General features: G+C 45.9%; 1 protein-coding gene across 1 annotated transcript; it reads left to right on the top strand.

The window, feature by feature from the left end:
- Positions 1-2,586: 2,586 nt before the first annotated feature.
- LOC127167550 (intelectin-like protein) lies at positions 2,587-11,848 on the top strand. Its single transcript, XM_051113680.1, is given in 5 exon segments — positions 2,587-2,896; positions 9,391-9,413; positions 9,514-9,634; positions 9,838-9,941; positions 11,696-11,848. Coding segments are annotated over 5 exon segments (711 nt in total).
- The last annotated feature ends 5,436 nt before the right edge of the window (positions 11,849-17,284 follow it).

Below are 17,284 nucleotides of genomic sequence, written 5' to 3'. Positions count from 1 at the left end.
ATGTTCAGAATCAAGGTGCTGGGGAGGGATCTCTTGATTCTCCTTGTTTTTCTGACCTGGATGTGCTCTCTACAAGTGCTTCTGATTCTTTCTTTAATGATCATGGGGACACTGTGGATGCTGCTGTGCAGCCTTCACCTCAGGATGCTTTCGCTGGTCATCCAGCAGCAGAGGGGTCTAGTGAGGGCTCAGTTCAGTCATCTGGACAAGTCCAGTCATCTTCTGATGATACTTTGGCTGTGCTCCGAATGGCAATTGCTCGTTTAGGACTGGATGAGTCACCTGCCCAATCTGCTCAAACCAACATTTTTTTCAGACAGCCCACAGCTGCGACTTCTTTTGCCATGCCACCATGTAAAGATTTTGTGGCTGAGTTTTCAAATGCCCTTACAGGTGCTGGTCCGCCTAATAGAGGCTGACATTTTTTCGGGAATCCCGCGGGATGGGAAACAAAATCACTAATAATCACGGGATTGGGACGGGACAGGAAAAAATGTCAGCGGGAGTGGGCGGGACCGGGAATCGTAACGCTATGAAACCCAACTTTACAGACAAATATACCTTTTATATAAATAAACTATAAACGATATATTGTAATTTTGAACTTAATTCTAGTTGACCTGTCTCTTTATTCTCTCCTTCTGTATGCTTTGGTGTGGCTGGTTAAGCAAGTGAGTTCATGACGGACAAATCGTTAACGACTTGTAATACAGCAGGACATCCAAATGCTCACCTATCATTCATCGACCATATGGCTTTTCATCTGGAAGATGTATGTAGTAGCAAGTTTACATGGCCGCTCAATCTAATGTTAACCTAGAAAAATGTGCGCTATTGAAGTGTCAGTGCGAGTGTGGAAGCCGAATAGTAGCGCGGTACTGCATGACAGAGGCGCCGGTGCGGTCACTTGCTCTTAAAATACCGTCATTTTTGGTCATACAGATAAGAGTGATAGGCATCTTTCGAATTTGTAAAGACTCAACGTTTATTTGTGTGCACTCAGAAAAACAAAGAAACGTTGCGCTTTTGTAAACTAATTAAAGCAAAAAGGACGCGCTTTCTACCGCCTGTCTCTGTGAACTTGAGCGCGTCACTTCGAAACTCCGTGTATACTTGCTTTAGAGACAAGAAAAATATATCTATAGAGTGAAATGTCTACTTTCAAATGGACCAATTCAAATAGGAAACGTGTGTCTGCATGAATGATTTACGTGAAATTTAATGTGTGTGCAATGCACACTGTGCATTTGTTTAAGATGGCTTTCAGTTCAATAATAATAATAATAATAATAATAATAAACAAAATTTTGCATTTTTATTCAACTAATGTAAAAAAAAAAAAAAGTTACGGGCATACTGTGATCTGTACTGTATTCTTTACTGTAACTGGCAGATTCTAGCCAAATAATAATAATAATAATAATAATACGGGAGTGGGAGGGAATGGGAGTCATTCTTCCGGGATTGGGACGGGACGGGATTTTTTCCCAGTTTTTTCGTGGGATTGGGATGGGATGGGATTTTTTTTTGTGGGAGTGGGACGGGAGAGATTTGAAAATCCACTCCCGTGTCACCCTCTACCGCCTAAGCGGCGCTCAAAGATTGCTCGGACTCTAGCATCTATGGCTGAAGCAGATTCTATTGGGATGGGTCGTGCTCCAGAGATAGAGCAGCCTGTTGCAGCTTTGGTGGTGTCTCCCGACGAGGCCCTACGAGGGAATGTACAATGTCCCAGTGCGCAATGTGGTCGCACAGATACATTACTGAAAAAAGCATACGAGTCTGTCGCCTATGTAACTCGTACAGAAAACACAATCTGCCAATTACTACTTGCTGCCACTAGTACTCTGGAACCAGCAAATGTTGATTCCTCCATTTCACAGTTCCTGCAAACAGCTCTTTTGGCCATGGGCCATGTGACCCGTGAGCTGGGTAATCTTACAGCCATGCTTTTGGCAGCCCGCCACCAAGTGTGGCTTGCCCAAGCAAGGTGTGTGAGCGCAGCTCTGTCTCCTCTTTGGATGAGAGGCATGCGTATTCTCCCTTATCTGGACAACTGGCTGCTTTGTGCCCCCACAAGACAGCAGGCCATGCAAAACTCCAAGCTGCTTCTGAGGCACGTGCAGAAGTTGGGTTTTTCTGTGAACGAGACAAAGAGTTGTCTGATTCCAGCACAGACCACTGTGTTCATAGGAATGACTCTAAATTCACACCTAATGTCTGCCTCCCTGTCTCAGGAACGTGTGACAAACATTCTGCAACTCTTGGCTCGCTTTCAGCCAGGGGTGTCTTTGCATTACCGGATGGTCCTACGACTAATAGGGATGCTAACTGCATCCTACAGTGGTGCTTCCCCTCGGTTTACTCCACCTCAGGCCACTCCAGTTATGGAACAACAGTTTAAGACTCAGTCCCATCCGACATCTCCATCGACTGATTGTAATTTCTCACAGTTGCAAACGTGCGTTGAAGCGTTGGAGACAGGAGGAGTTTCTGAAGGCAGGAGTGCCTTTGGGTGTTCCATCTGAACCACCAGGGTGGCACAAAGTCCCACAGGTCTCTACGGCTTACTCATGAGATCCTGACATGTCGCTTATGGTTCGCAAAGACAGAAGCGTCCAGTCCCTTGGGCCAGGATGCACTGTCTCACGAATGGCCGAGCTGCCTACTATATGCATTTCCTCCAATCCCTCTGCTATGGGAAACATTAGACAGAATCTCCCTGTACAAGCACAGAGTGCTACTTGTGGCACCACGGTGGCCAGCCAGACCAGGGTTTCCTTTGTTACTGAGACTTCTGACAGGCAATCCGTGGCAGCTTCCCCCCAGAAAGGACCTCCTCTCCCGGCTGGAGGCCAGCATCTGGCACCCGGACCCAGCTCGTCTGCAGCTCTGGGTTTGGCCATTGGGATAAATTCTCCTCTGGAACATTGTGATCCTGCAGTTATTCACACTATCTCTAATGCTAGGGCTTCTTCCACAAGCCAGATTTATGCTTCACGTTGGAAGCTTTTCTCTGCATGGTGTGAGGAGCATGCGCTTAATCCTGCAACATGTGACATCCCAAGTGTCTTGAGATTTCTTCAGCGTTTACTGGAAGAGGGCAAAGCAGCTGCCACGTTGAAAGTGTATGTTGCTGCGATTTCTGCGCATTATGTTCCAGTTGAGGGATCTTCTCTTGGGTCTCACAAACTTGTCTGCAGTTTTCTGAAGGGTGCACGCCGCCTAAAGCCTGCTTGGAATCCTCATTTTCCAGTATGGGATCTGCCTACTGTGCTTTCATTCCTTTGCTCATCCCAATTTGAGCCCTTGCAGAGCAATGACATCAAATGCATATCCTTGAAAACTGTTTTTTTGTCGGCTGTTGCTTCTGCAAAACGGGTTGGTGAGTTGCATGCGCTATCTGTTAGTGAGTTATGCTTGCGTTGGTTGCCAGACAACTCCGGGGTGGTCCTACAACCCAGTCCTTCTTTTCTACCAAAAGTCCTTCTTCCCCAGTTCATAAATCAGAACATTGAACTGGCCTCTTTTCAGACTTCTTCAGGTTCTGATTCGGGCACTCACCTTTTGTGTCCCGTTCGTGCCTTGAAGTGTTATGTAGACACTACTGCTCAATTTAGACCAGTTGTTTGTCTGCTATGGTGGTGTGAAAAAAGGTTCTCCAGTGTCGAAGCAGAGATTGTCGAACTGGATAGTGAAGACTATTATATTGGCTTACAAGGCAGCAGGGAAACCATTGCCCTCTGGTTTAACTTGTCATTCCACTAGGGCCATCTCATCATCTTGGTCTGTTTTTAGAGGAGTTTCCTTGGCGGATATCTGCACTGCCGCTACCTGGGTTTCTCCGTGCACGTTTGCCAGGTTTTATAAGGTCAACGTTGCTGCTCATCATTCCGTTTGTTCTGCGGTTCTTCAGGAGCAGCCTTAATTTTTTCATCAGGTAGGTGGCATTCCTCATGACTTTGTTGGTATGTGTCATCCAAGTTTTCATACTGTCTCTGACGGTCAGTAGGAATGAAACAGAACGCTAGTTACGCATGTAACTGTGGTTCTGTGAATTCCGGATGACCGCCAGAGTTCTTCGTCACTCGGAATGCGCAAGAAAAGTGTGCCGAGGCGGAGTGCTGAGTTGCTGTGGCTTATAACTCCCCAGAGCTCAGCATACGTCACTATGTGACTTTGTTGGTATATTTTCTCGACCTATCTGGCTGGCGCTGTGATTAATCCAAGTATTCATACTGCCTCTGGCGGTCATCCGGAATTCACAGAACCACAGTTACATGCGTAACTAGCGTTCATGCAAGTAAGAAATATGTTGCTCTGAGACGCGCAGCAGTTCTGTTCACTATTATTGTTCAAATGTTATTTATTTATTATTGTTAATATTAATGTTAATATTATGTTAATATTATAATTATTATTAATATTATGTTAATGTTATTAAATTATTATTGTTCAAAAATATTATTGATTTGACTGCTTTGACACTGTCGGATGAGAACAAAACTTCAAGCTGTTATAACTGAAACTGAAGTTGTTTTATAAATGCGATTTTGTAACAGCACTGTTATTTCCTTTTTATTACAGTGAAGCTTTAAAGGGGTCATCGGATGCTATGTTCAGTTTTCCATGTTGCTTGAACATTAATGTGTGTTGGCAGTGTATGTACAAATCTACCCTATAATAATAAAAATCCATGCAGTGGTTTTTAATTAATCTGTAAAAATAACATCCCCTTTTTCAAATCGAGCCGTTCTCAGATACCTGTCAGTGTGCCCTCACACCCACAGATGCCGCTCCCACGATAGTTGATTGACATGAGCTCTTACTGTAACCGGGAGTGAGGGACGAGAGGCGAGCGGATCCACATGCGAGCTTTTATTAATGGGACGAGACAGAAACATGGTCGGACAGGCAGGGTCAAAACAACAGTAACCAGGAGTGTCAGAGGCGAGACGAGAGAATAGTCCATAATGACAAGCGATAATCCAAAGGCAGGCGGCTAGACAGTCCAAAAGAGAAAACCAGGCGGGAAAAACAAAATACAGGGAACTAGGAACTCGGAACAAGGAACTAGGAAGGGATAACAATAATAAACACAACAATACAACAATCCGTGCCTTGCAAGGGGGAAAGTCCGGGGTTTTTATAGTGAGCCTGATTGGCTACCGGAGGCAACGCAATGGGCGCGGTGGAGGATGGGAGATGCAGTCCGAAGTGCAAAGTACCAGTCAGAGTGTAATGCAAAGGTGAGAGTGACATCTGGTGGTGAGCGGTCCGCAGAGCACCGACCAGATTCGTGACATAGCCCCCTCCCCAAGGAGCGGCTTCCAGACGCTCGAAGGAAACAACAGTCCAGGGGAGCGGTGGGGATGGAGCGAGACAGGGCGCGGGCTGGAGGGCCAGGTCCATGTGGAGGGCCCGGTGATTGAGGCAGGACCGACAGAGCAGGTACCCTCCAGGGCAGGCCGGAGGCGGAGCAGGAGCCCTCCAGGGCGGAGCTGGAGGCAGAGCAGGAGCCCTCCAGGGCGGAGCAGGAGGCGGAGCAGGAGGCGCAGGAGCCCTCCAGGGCGGAGCCGGACGCAGAGCAGGAGCCCTCCAGGGCGGAGCCGGAAGCAGAGCAGGCGCCCTCCAGGGCGGAGCAGGCGACGCAAGAGCCCTCCAGGGCGGAGCCGGAGGCGGAACAGGCGACGCAAGAGCCCTCCAGGGCGGAGCCAGAGGCGGGACAGGCGACGCAAGAGCCCTCCAGGGCGGAGCCGGAGGCAGAACGTGAGACGCAAGAGCCCTCCAGGGTGGAGCAGGAGGCGCAGAAGCCCTCCAAGGCGGAACAGGAGGCGGGGCGACCCTCCAGGGCGGAACAGGAGGCGGAGCGGCCCTCCGGGGCGAAACAGGAATCTGCGTCATGGTCTGGGAGCTGGGGAAAGCAAGGACAGAGGAGGCAGACAGAATAGGGGGAGAAGGCGCAGCAGCCCTCCAGGGCGGAACAGGAGGCGGAGCAGGAGGGGCCGCAGCCCTCCGGGGCGGAACAGGAGGCGCAGCAGCCCTCCGGGGCGGAACAGGAGGCGCCGCAGCCCTCCGGGGCGGAACAGGAGGCGCCGCAGCCCTTCGGGGCGGAACAGGAACCTGCGTCATGGTCTGGGACCTGGGGAGAGCAGGGACAGAGGAGGCAGAGAGAACAGGAAGAGAAGCAGAGAGACCACAGGATAACGCCGCCTCCATAGGAGGTTCTACAGCCGACGCTGACACCTCTGGAGGCATTGGCGCAGCTTCTCTGAAGGGGAAGGCCTCTGGAGCAGACTTGAGACCAGACGGGACCCCTGGAGCAGACTTGAGACCAGACGGGACCTCTGGAGCAGACTTGAGACCAGATGGGACCTCTGGGGCAGACTTGAGACCAGACGGGACCTCTGGGGCAGACTTGAGACCAGACAGGACCTCTGGGGCAGACTTGAGACCAGACGGGACCTCTGGAGCTGACTTGAGACCAGGCGGGAGCTCTGGAGCAGGAAACCGCGTTATGGCCTGGGACCTGGGAACAGCAGAGACAGAGAAGGCAGACAGAATAAGGGGAGAAGCAGAGAGGTCGTAGAGGGATGCCGCCTCCATGGGAGGATCTACAGCCAAGGCTGACACCTCAGGAGGCATTGGCATGGCTTCTCCAAATGAGGGGAGCTCTGGAGCAGACTTGAGATCAGACGGGAGCTCTGGAGCAGGCTTGAGATCAGACGGGAGCTCTGGAGCAGGCTTGAGATCAGACGGGAGCTTCGGAGTGTAGTGTGCGGCCCACATACTGAGAATGGTGATTGCCATCACACTGGCAGACATGATGTGACAAGCCTCTGGGCGGTCAGACGAGACGTAACTTGGCTCTGGACAAATAGACGAGACATGACGAGGCACTGGAAGGTCTGATGAAACATGGGGAGGCTCTGGGCCGTCGGGCAGGGCGTGACTTGACTCTGAAACAGCAATACCTTGACTTGGCTCAATGAGTGCTGCTGTGGCTTGACCAGATTCGTGAAGATCAGTAGTGAACTGACTTGACTCTTGGAGATCAGCGGTGACTTGATTTGATACGTGAAGACCAGCGGTGGCTTGAACTGGCTTGTGAAGATCAATGACCTTGCTTGACTCAGGAACCACGGCTGTGACTTTGCTCGACTCAGGAGGAGCGGCCCTGACTTCACTTGGCTTGTGAAGGTTAACAATGACTTTACTTGGTTCAGGAACGACAGCCTTGAAGTTGCTTGACGCAGGAACGACAGCCTTGATGTTGCCTGACGCAGGAACGACCGCCTTGACGTTGTTGGACTTGGAAGCTTGACTGGACTCGGAAGCTTGACTGGACTCGGAAGCTTGACTTGGCTCTGGAATAACAGCAGCAGCTTGACTTGGCTCATGAGGAACTGCTATAACCTGGCTTGGCTCATGGAGATCCGCTGTACCAGGACTTGACTCGTGAACAATATGGCTTGGCTCAGGAACAACAGCTGTTACGTGACTTGACTCAGGAATAACATGGCTTGACTCAGGAACAACAGCTGTAGCGTGACTTGACTCGTGGGGAACAACTGTGACTTGGCTTGACTCGTGGGGAACAGCTGTGACCTGGCTTGACTCGTGGGGCACAGCTGTGACCTGGCTTGATTCGTGGAGAACGGCAGCTGTGTCTTGACTTGACTCTGGGGTAGCCGCCGCGACATGAAGGAGTGCCACTTTAGCTGCCCATAATGTCATTAGGGGTGTGTCCAGCACGTGGGCCATCATGGCCACAGGTGGCGTCCGGGTGCTGATCACAGGTTCTGGAGTGGCAGCCATATTGTGGAGTGGCTTGGAGACGGCGGCCATCTTGTGGAGTGGCTTGGAGACGGCGGCCATCTTGTGGAGGGGCTTGGAGACGGCGGCCATCTTGTGGAGGGGCTCTGGCGTGGCAGCCATCTTATGCAGTGGCTCTGGCGTGGCAGCCATCTTGTGCAGTGGCTCTGGCTCAGGAAAGATGGCTGTTACTTGACTTGAGATAGGAGTGATAGCTCTGACTTGACTTGACACAGGAAACACAGCTTTGACCTGACTTGACACAGGAACAAGGACCGTAGCTTGACTTGACTTGGAAACTTGACTTGACTCTGGAAATGCAGCTGTACATTGACTTGACTTGGAAACTTGACTTGACTCAGGAAATACAGCTGCAACTTGACTTGACTTGGAAACTTGACTCAGGAAATGCAGTTGGAACTTTATATGGCTCTGGTATGGCGGCTGTGACGTGACGGAGCTCTGTCCTCGCCGCCATCTTGTGAACGGGCTCCGCCGTCGCCGCCATCTTGTGAGCGCGCGCCGGCGCCGCCGCCATCTTGGGAACGGGCACCTCAGTCGCCGCCATCTTGTGAACGGGCACCGCTGTCGCCGCCATTGCTCGAGCGCACTCCGACACGGCCGCCATTTCACGAGCGATCCAGGCGGAAAACGTGACTGTGGGATTGTGCTCCGGCATGACCGCCAACTTGCAAGGGGGAAAGTCCGGGGTTTTTATAGTGAGCCTGATTGGCTACCGGAGGCAACGCAATGGGCGTGGTGGAGGATGGGAGATGCAGTCCGAAGTGCAAAGTACCAGTCAGAGTGTAATGCAAAGGTGAGAGTGACATCTGGTGGTGAGCGGTCCGCAGAGCACCGACCAGATTCGTGACACTTACCTTAGACCAGCTGTCACAGTCCAGTGACTTTCCTTGTTTCCATGCCGAAGCAGGTATGTAAGTTAGACAAGAATATTGAGGTGTTGTGTTGCTGGATGTAATAATGAACATAGTGGTCGTCATTTACTCCCGACATCTGAGCCGCCGAAGATGCAGTAGATTACGTTTGTTTGTGAAGGGAATGCGCCTCCCGATCTACATATATCCGTCTATGTTCACGCGAATCATTCATGATCCAGCTTCACTTACAGCAGAAGTGAGTATAAGCCTTCTTTTATTAATCTTTGCGATCACCTTTCCTTATAACGTGGTAGTTAGGAAGTTTAGCGCCTAAATGCGGCTAAACACGGCTAAATGTGGCTAAAGTAAACAAGACCGTCTTTCCACAAAGCTCATTTGCATTTAAAGGAACAACCCCTTAGAATGAGATGATTTTTGCAGAGCTCATTTTGACAAGGTAAAAAGGGTGTTGTTTTACAAAAGCATTGAGAATTTTTAATCAAAGTATATTAGAGACTTTTGATTAAGACCCTAAAGAATCATATCAACTTGTGGAAAATGGGCATCCGATGACCCCTTTAAAACATTTAGCATTTTACAAAGCACAATAATAAATAAATGTGACTTGACTTTGACTTGAGCACTGCCTCCATCTTGCGATACCACACTGAAAATTGATTCTTAACCCTACATGGAGGAAACCTTTTCAATTTATTTATGGTCAGATAAACTTCGAGACTAGTTTCAGAGAAATATAGGCAAAGACTAATTTTGTTTTGAAATTAAATAAAACACTGAATATTTGTAATAATTTTCCCAGAAATTCCCAGTGAGGTCTGGAATCGGGACATGCAACATTAATAATGGACCTGCTATTCCAGTAGTGTATGATACTGGAGATGCCATATCAACCAGAAATCTGTATGGTCCTCATTCAAGAGGTATGACAATACTTAAGACAATATTTTTCAAAGTAGCCACACTGATTGACAGTCATATCTGTGTATTATTCAGTGATGGTATATTACTTACAAAGCATCATCATTGTTGAGATCCAATCATTTTAATGAATAAACGCCATGTTGTGTATGGACCTAGTATGACAGATCATCATCAGTGATATATTCTGTGGATGCTTTTTCAGGAATATTTGAGCCCGGATTCATCACATTCAGAGTCTTCAATACTGAAAAGGCAGCTATGGCTCTTTGTTTATGAGTTAAACCAACTGCTTGTCACACTGAACATGTGAGTTTAAAAAATGTTATTGTTTATAAACAGCAATTGCTGTTAATCACATACATAGAAAATCATCATACCCTTGCTCTTTGTCACATTGCACTCTAAAAAATAAAATAAATTAAGTCTCTGACTTTTTTTTGAGCTGTATGTACACATTATAACCCTCATCACTGAAGTAAAAATATCATTATTGTATTATTATTAAAAATTAATTAAATTTACCTGGTTTGGTAAAGTGATCAGCCCCCTAGAGTATACCATTATAAATTTGCTCAAGTGCAAGCAATCGACTTCCAGATTAAACACCAGGCCAATTGTCCCACCTCACATCAATAGTAGTGGTGTTGATTACTTCACAATAAAACAAGCTGTTTCTTGAAGATTCCACTGTTAGTAGTGCATGGTACGGCAAAGAATTCACCATGGTTGGGAAAGTGCTTTCAAAAGACCTCCGGGATAAAGTTGTAGAAAGGCACAAGTTAGGAGAAGGCTACAAAAACATTTCAAAGGCTTTAGCTTTCCCTCGAGCTACTGTTCAAAGCATCATTAGGAAGTGGAAAGAGTATGGTACCACCAGCACAATGTCTAGATCAGGCCGTCCATCCAAAGTGGATGACAGAGCCAGGACCACATTGATAAGAGAAGCTACCAGGAGGCCAAAGGCAACTTTGAAGGACTTACAGTGGTTTATGGCTTGTATGGGTCTGGACAACTCTCTCCCAAGCTTTACACAAAACTGGTCTGGCAGGGTGGCACAAAAGAAGCCTTTCTCATTTACGCTATGCAAAAAAAAAAAAAAAAAAAAAAAAAAAAAAAAAAACCCCAAATGGTTCTATGGTCTGATGAAACCAAAATTGACCTTTTTGGACTGAACTCCAAGTGCTAGGTTGCAAACACAGCAGACCACCCAAAACACACCATACCTACTGTGAAGCATGGTGGTGGCAGCATTACATTGTGGGGGTGTTCAGCTCTTCAACTGGGACTGGGCGATTGGTCAGGATTAAAGGGAAAATGGATGCTGCCAAGTACATCCAAATTCTTGTGGAAAAACCTGCGTCCCTCTGCTAGACAGCTGAAGATGGGCAGGTCAGTCACCTTCCAACATGACAATGACCAAAAACATACTGCCCAACAACAACTAAATGGCTTAAGGATAAGTTTAGTTTAGTTTATTAATTTATAAAGCACATTTAAAAACGACAGATGTTGAAACCAAAGTGCTGTACAACAAATATAAAAAAATATTTACAAAATACCTAAAAGGATGAATAAAAACATTTACACCCTTGAACAGAATTAAAACATGCAGAATAAAAATGAATCTTCAAAGAGGATTTAAAAAAAGAAACAAGCCTAGGAGCTGCCACAGAAAGCAAAAGCCCGATCGGTCGCCTTTTAAAATGTTTCATTTTGCACCAATGGACCCTTTTCACAAGACTGTGATGATGCGTTTCAACAGTCATCATCATCATAAATCCTTGAAAGTTTTTCATATTTTGATTTCTAAAAAAATGTATGTACATTTAGAACACTATACTTTGTATTATATCATCTTTTAAGGAATTTAGTTTCAGACCACTGGCCTAATGTAATATTCTGGAAAATGTGGCCCCTACCCCAAATGAGGTCTCCACCCCTGATGTGGAAGAGAAAGATGCATTTACAATAATACACTTACAACAGAAATGTTTCAAATGCACCAGTGAAGAAATGCATAGGTATATTGTGTTGTTAATAATGTACTCATGTTCTTACAGTTCTGTATTGGTGGAGGTGGACACTTTCCTGAGGGCGCCCCTAGACAGTGTGGGGACTTCACCAGCTTTGACTGGGATGGCTATGGTATTAATGCAGGATGGAGCGCTTCCAGAGAAATAACTGAAGCAGCTGTACTTCTCTTTTATCGCTGATACTGATTACTGTAAACTCACCAGCGTCTTTTCATTCTGTTAGATATATACCACACTGATTGAAGATTACAATGACACAATGATGCATTTATTTACAATATATATATTATTTTTTACATTGATCTGTAGTCTATGAATAAGTGCAGTTTGTTCTGTGGGAATTTTAGATAAGCATGTTCAGTTGTTTTTGTTGTTCTGCTGTTAATAAGCAGCTTCTACTATTTTCAACTCCATATCACTAAACCTCACAATGTTCCTTTGTTACTTTTTATATCTGAAATTTTGTATAACTTTTTATAACCAAAAGTGGAGAAAAATAAAAATAACATTTTTATAAATTCAGTGGATTGCCATCTATTAAAACATTCAGTATTTATTGTCATTTATAAACACTCTATAGTTCAAAAAAACTTTTTTTCCAGTTGCCCATAAAGCAGCACAAGAAAATATACTGGTTTTATAATCACAGCCCTTTGGGGTTTCTCTTGTATATCTGTTGAATTAAATCTAATTAAATTTTTTCCTCATAAGCTTTCTTTATGAATGCATCTTTTGAAAGTCTCTGTGTTTCTGGATGTGTTTTTCTGGATGTGTTTCTCTCAGAAGAACGCCCTTACAGTGTGTGTGCTAGTGAACACATATGAGAATTAGGAGTGAGAGGAGCAACAATCCTGCACTCTCAGAAAATAAGTACAAGGAAGTCACTGATGCAGCAGAGTACAACAGCTAAAAAAGTACTTATTCAACCCTAATTGGATCATACCGTAAAGGTAGGCCTACACATCAATACTTTAAAAGTAAATATTACCTAAAGTGTACGTTAGACACTTTTTTTTTTAACGGGTAATGCCCCAGTGACAGTTTTGTACTTTTTTTTGTGAGTGCGATTATAAACACCTCGCCACATACAATAACAAAATGGTTAGCAGAATGAAACAAGGTGTTGTGACCCCGAAAGGATCACTACAAATAAGGAGAAGACGAGTGCATTTGTGTTGAAAATCATCCAAACTTTATTTAACCATCAGGCCTAAAACTAATCATTCTTAACCCGTCTCGAGCTACGTAGACAGGGCAAAAAGACCAGAGAGCTGACACCAGATGCCATCCAAAAGCAACGTCCTTTCGTCACTGTTACGGAGTGAGTGAGACAAGCGGATCCATCTGTGAGCTTTTATTTAAGGGACGAGACAGATACATAGTCGTACAGGCAGGGTCAGAAAACAATGGCAGGCAGGTATAACGAAGGCAGAATGTGAGAAAAGTCCATGAGACGAGCTAGAGTCCTAAAGGCAGGTGGCGAGACAGTCGAGACGAGATGGCCAGGCGAGGGAACTAAACACAGGGAACAAGGAAACTAGGAAACGCTAATAGAAATAACAACAACAACAACAATGCACCGTGGCTTGCATGGGGAAAGACCGGGGCTTTTATAGCGCCGCTGATTGGTCACAGGTGCTGACCCAATCAGCGCGCTGAACGGCGGGGAATGTAGTCCAGGGTATAGTGCAACAGTCTGCGTGTTGTGACAGGGTGAGAGCGACATCTGGTGGTGAGCGGACCGCAGGTCATCGACCAGATTCGTAACAGTCACAAGCGAAGAGAAGTTTTATATACAAAGAACTGCCTGCGCACCGGTGTTCCCAATCACGCTGCAATCATCTGGACACCTGTAAAGACTCAGAAACAACACACACACACACACACACACAACCAAGTAACGACCAAAAGTGTCGTCACAAAGGTTACACTTTATTTTAGGGTGTCCTTGTTACAGTGTAATTATACATTTAAGCACTGAGTAATATTAATTAACTACATGTACTTACTATATGGTTAGGGCTAGGATTAGGGTTTGGCTTAGAGTAACTTCAATTCAGTTCAATTCAATTCAAGTTTGTTTGTATAGCACTTTTCACGATACAAATTGTCGCAAAGCAGCTTTACAGAAAATTAAAGTTTCTACAATATATTTAGTAGTAGCTTACTAGTGGTGACTATGTCAAGTTGATGTACATATGGAAGAGATGTACAGTAAAAATCAGTTAATGACATAATCAAACAGACTAAATGAACACTATTAACAGTAATAAATATATACTTTACTAATTATATGTTGCAATCAAAAGCAAAATTCGGTTGTGTCATATTGTTTCCAGGTCCTCTGAGGGGTTGGCATCATCTCTTCTTTGGGGTTCTGGATCCAGACTGAAGCTTGTGTAATTCCTAGTTAGATGTCAATCCCGTGGCAGAAACAGAGGAACAAATAGGGACATAATTAGTATCGCTGCTGTTCAACCAAGCAAACATGATTTGTTTAACCCAAGCTAAAGAATATTAATATGCATTTGAACAGATATAACTGCAGTACACAATTATGAGATGCACTATTTGAATGCTTGGCTAAAGAGATGTGTCTTTAATCTGGATTTAAACAGAGAGAGTATGTCCGAACTCCGAACGTTATCAGGAAGACAATTCCAGAGTTTGGGAGCTTAAAGCTCTGTGGACTTCGCTATCCTAGGTACTACTAAAAGTCCGGAGTTTTGCGACATTTAGGAGCATGTAACTATACATAAAGGAGCTAAACCATCTTAAAGCCTGCCCTTGAATACCCACATAGTTTTGTAGTCAATCTATTTGTATGTCACGATCTATAGTGTCGAATGCAGCACTAAGATCAAGTAAAACTAGCAATGAGATGCAGCCTTGGTCTGACGCAAGAAGCAAGTCATTAGTGATTTTAACAAGTGCAGTTTCTGTGCTGTGATGTGGCCAGAAATTCTTCATAGAGATCATTTGTTTTGCAAGAAGGAGCACAATTGAGCAGACACAACTTTTTCTAAAATTTTAGACATAAACGGAAGATTAGAAATGGGTCTGTAATTTCCCCGTTCACGGGGGTGGTTTTTTAAGAAGAGGCTTAATAACCACCAGCTTGAATGGTTTTGGGAAGTAACCTAAAAATAACAACGAGTCAATAATATTGAGAAGCGTTTTTTCTGCTACAGGTAACAACTCTTACAGTAATTTAGTGGGTACAGGATCTAATAGGCATGTTGTTGGTTTAGACGCAGTGATAAGTTTTTATAGCTATTCCTGTCTATAGTTGTAAAACCCTGCAGTTTTCCTTCGGGTGTGGCAAAAGAGACTGACATATTAGACGCTATATAATCTACATTTGTTATATTTCTGATGTTATTTATTTTTTCAGTGAAGAAATTCATAAAGTCATTACTATTAAACCGTAAGGGAATATTTAGATCCGGTGATGTCTGATTATTTGTTAATCTAGCCACTGTGCTGAATAAGAACCTTGAATTGTTTTGGTTATTTTCTATGAGTTTGTGGATATGCTCGGCCCTGGCAGCTTTTAAAGCCTGTCTATATCTGGACATACCGTTTTTTCCACGCAATTCTAAAAACTTCCAAGTTAGTTTTTCTCCATTTGCACTCTGTGACGATACGAAATGAGGGAGGAAGCAAATGCAGGTGAAAATGGTGGTTTATTGTGGGAACAGAATGAAAACACAAAATGAAGAAATCTCTCGGCTGGGTGAGGCAGGGGCTAGATGGCAGATGGTGAAGTGGCGTGAGTCCCGTAGTGGTTGAAGTCCAGGTGGTGCAGACACGAAGACATGACGAAATCCAACACGAAGATAATCCCAACCAACGACTGACACACACGAAGACAAATCCAACACTGCGACATCCAGATGAACTATAGGACGAGGGGAGAGAGAATGAGGTGAGTATTTATGGGCTGAGGTAATGGGAAACACCTGTGCCGGACTGATTGGCAGCTCAGCTGAGCGAGCACACGATCACATGACAAACCAACAGATCACGAGACGTGAGAACACGGCAGATCTGTGAACCGTGACAGTACCCCCCTCCCCTAGGAACGTCCCATGACGTTCCCAGAGCCCCTTACCTGTTGATTGTAATCATCAATAAGAGAGTGATCCAGGATGTCCCTGGCAGGTACCCAACTTCTCTCCTCCGGACCGTAACCTTCCCAGTCCACCAAGTACTGGTATCCGCGTCCCCTCCGCCTAGAGTCCAGAATGCGATTGACCGAATAGGTGGTTTCCCCGTCTACGAGTCGCGGCGGTGGGGGAACCGGGACTGGCGGATTAATACGTGCGAAAAACACGGGTTTAATTTTGGAAACATGGAAGACGGGATGGATCCTCCTGTATACTGGAGGAAGTTTGAGGCGGACTGCCACCGGACTAATGATCTTGGTGACAGGAAATGGGCCAATGAATTTAGGAGCAAGTTTATTCGACACGGATCGGAGCGGAATGTTCTTGGTAGAAAGCCACACTTTAGAGCCGACGACGTATACGGGAGGCCTCGACCGGTGGCGATCAGCTTTGGCCTTGGTGCGTGCTCCCACTTGGAGTAGAGTCTCGCGGGCTCTAGTCCAAGTGCGATGACACCTCTGAACAAAAGCGTGGGCAGAGGGGACCGCGACTTCGGATTCCAGACTAGGAAAAATTGGTGGCTGGTACACTAAACTACATTCAAATGGTGATAGGCCCGTAGATGATACTGGTAATGAATTGTGGGCATACTCCACCATTGAGAGTTGTTGGCTCCAGGAGGAAGGATTTTCTACATCGCAACGTTCTCTCCAAATCTTGGTTGGCTCTCTCAGTTTGACCATTGGTCTGAGGGTGGAATCCTGAAGAGAGAGTAACAGTTGCCCCCAATAATTTACAAAATTCTTGCCAAAATTTGGACACAAATTGGGGACCCCTGTCGGAGACCACGTCCGTCGGGAGGCCATGTAACCGAAAAACGTGGTCAACGACAGTCACCGCCGTCTCCTTGGCTGAGGGTAATTTGGGCAAGGGAATAAAGTGGGCCGCCTTCGAGAATCGGTCCACCACGGTCAAAACTACCGTGTTGCCCTGGGAGGGCGGGAGGGCGGTGACAAAATCTAGCGCGATGTGGGACCAGGGTCTCGAAGGGATCGGCAGCGGTTGAAGGAGCCCATCAGGGGGTCTTACCAATGGCACAAATTGAGCAAGCCAAGACAAAACTGCGAACATCACGAGCCATGAGCGGCCACCAAAATCGTTGCTTAACCACATGTAAGGTTCGATTAACTCCTGGGTGACAAGCCACATTAGAACAATGTCCCCACTGAATAACCTCGGACCGTAATTCCTCTGGCACAAATAAGCGGTTCGGTGGACAAGCGACCGGAGGCGTTACCCCTTCTAAGGCTGTTTTAACCCTCGTTTCGACCTCCCATGTGAGAGTTGAAACGATAAGCGTTTCTGGAAAAATGCTCTCGGGAGTGGACGGGCGATTGGAATGGTCAAAAATTCGCGATAAAGAATCGGGTTTGACATTTTTGGAACCCGGACGGTACGAAAGTGTAAAGTTAAAACATCCGAAAAACAATGCCCACCGAGCCTGCCT

This window comes from Labeo rohita, chromosome 7 (assembly GCF_022985175.1).
Source record: "Labeo rohita strain BAU-BD-2019 chromosome 7, IGBB_LRoh.1.0, whole genome shotgun sequence".
Taxonomy (NCBI): domain Eukaryota; kingdom Metazoa; phylum Chordata; class Actinopteri; order Cypriniformes; family Cyprinidae; genus Labeo; species Labeo rohita.
Note: the sequence above shows the minus strand (reverse complement) of the source record. Positions and strands in the feature narration are given on the sequence as shown.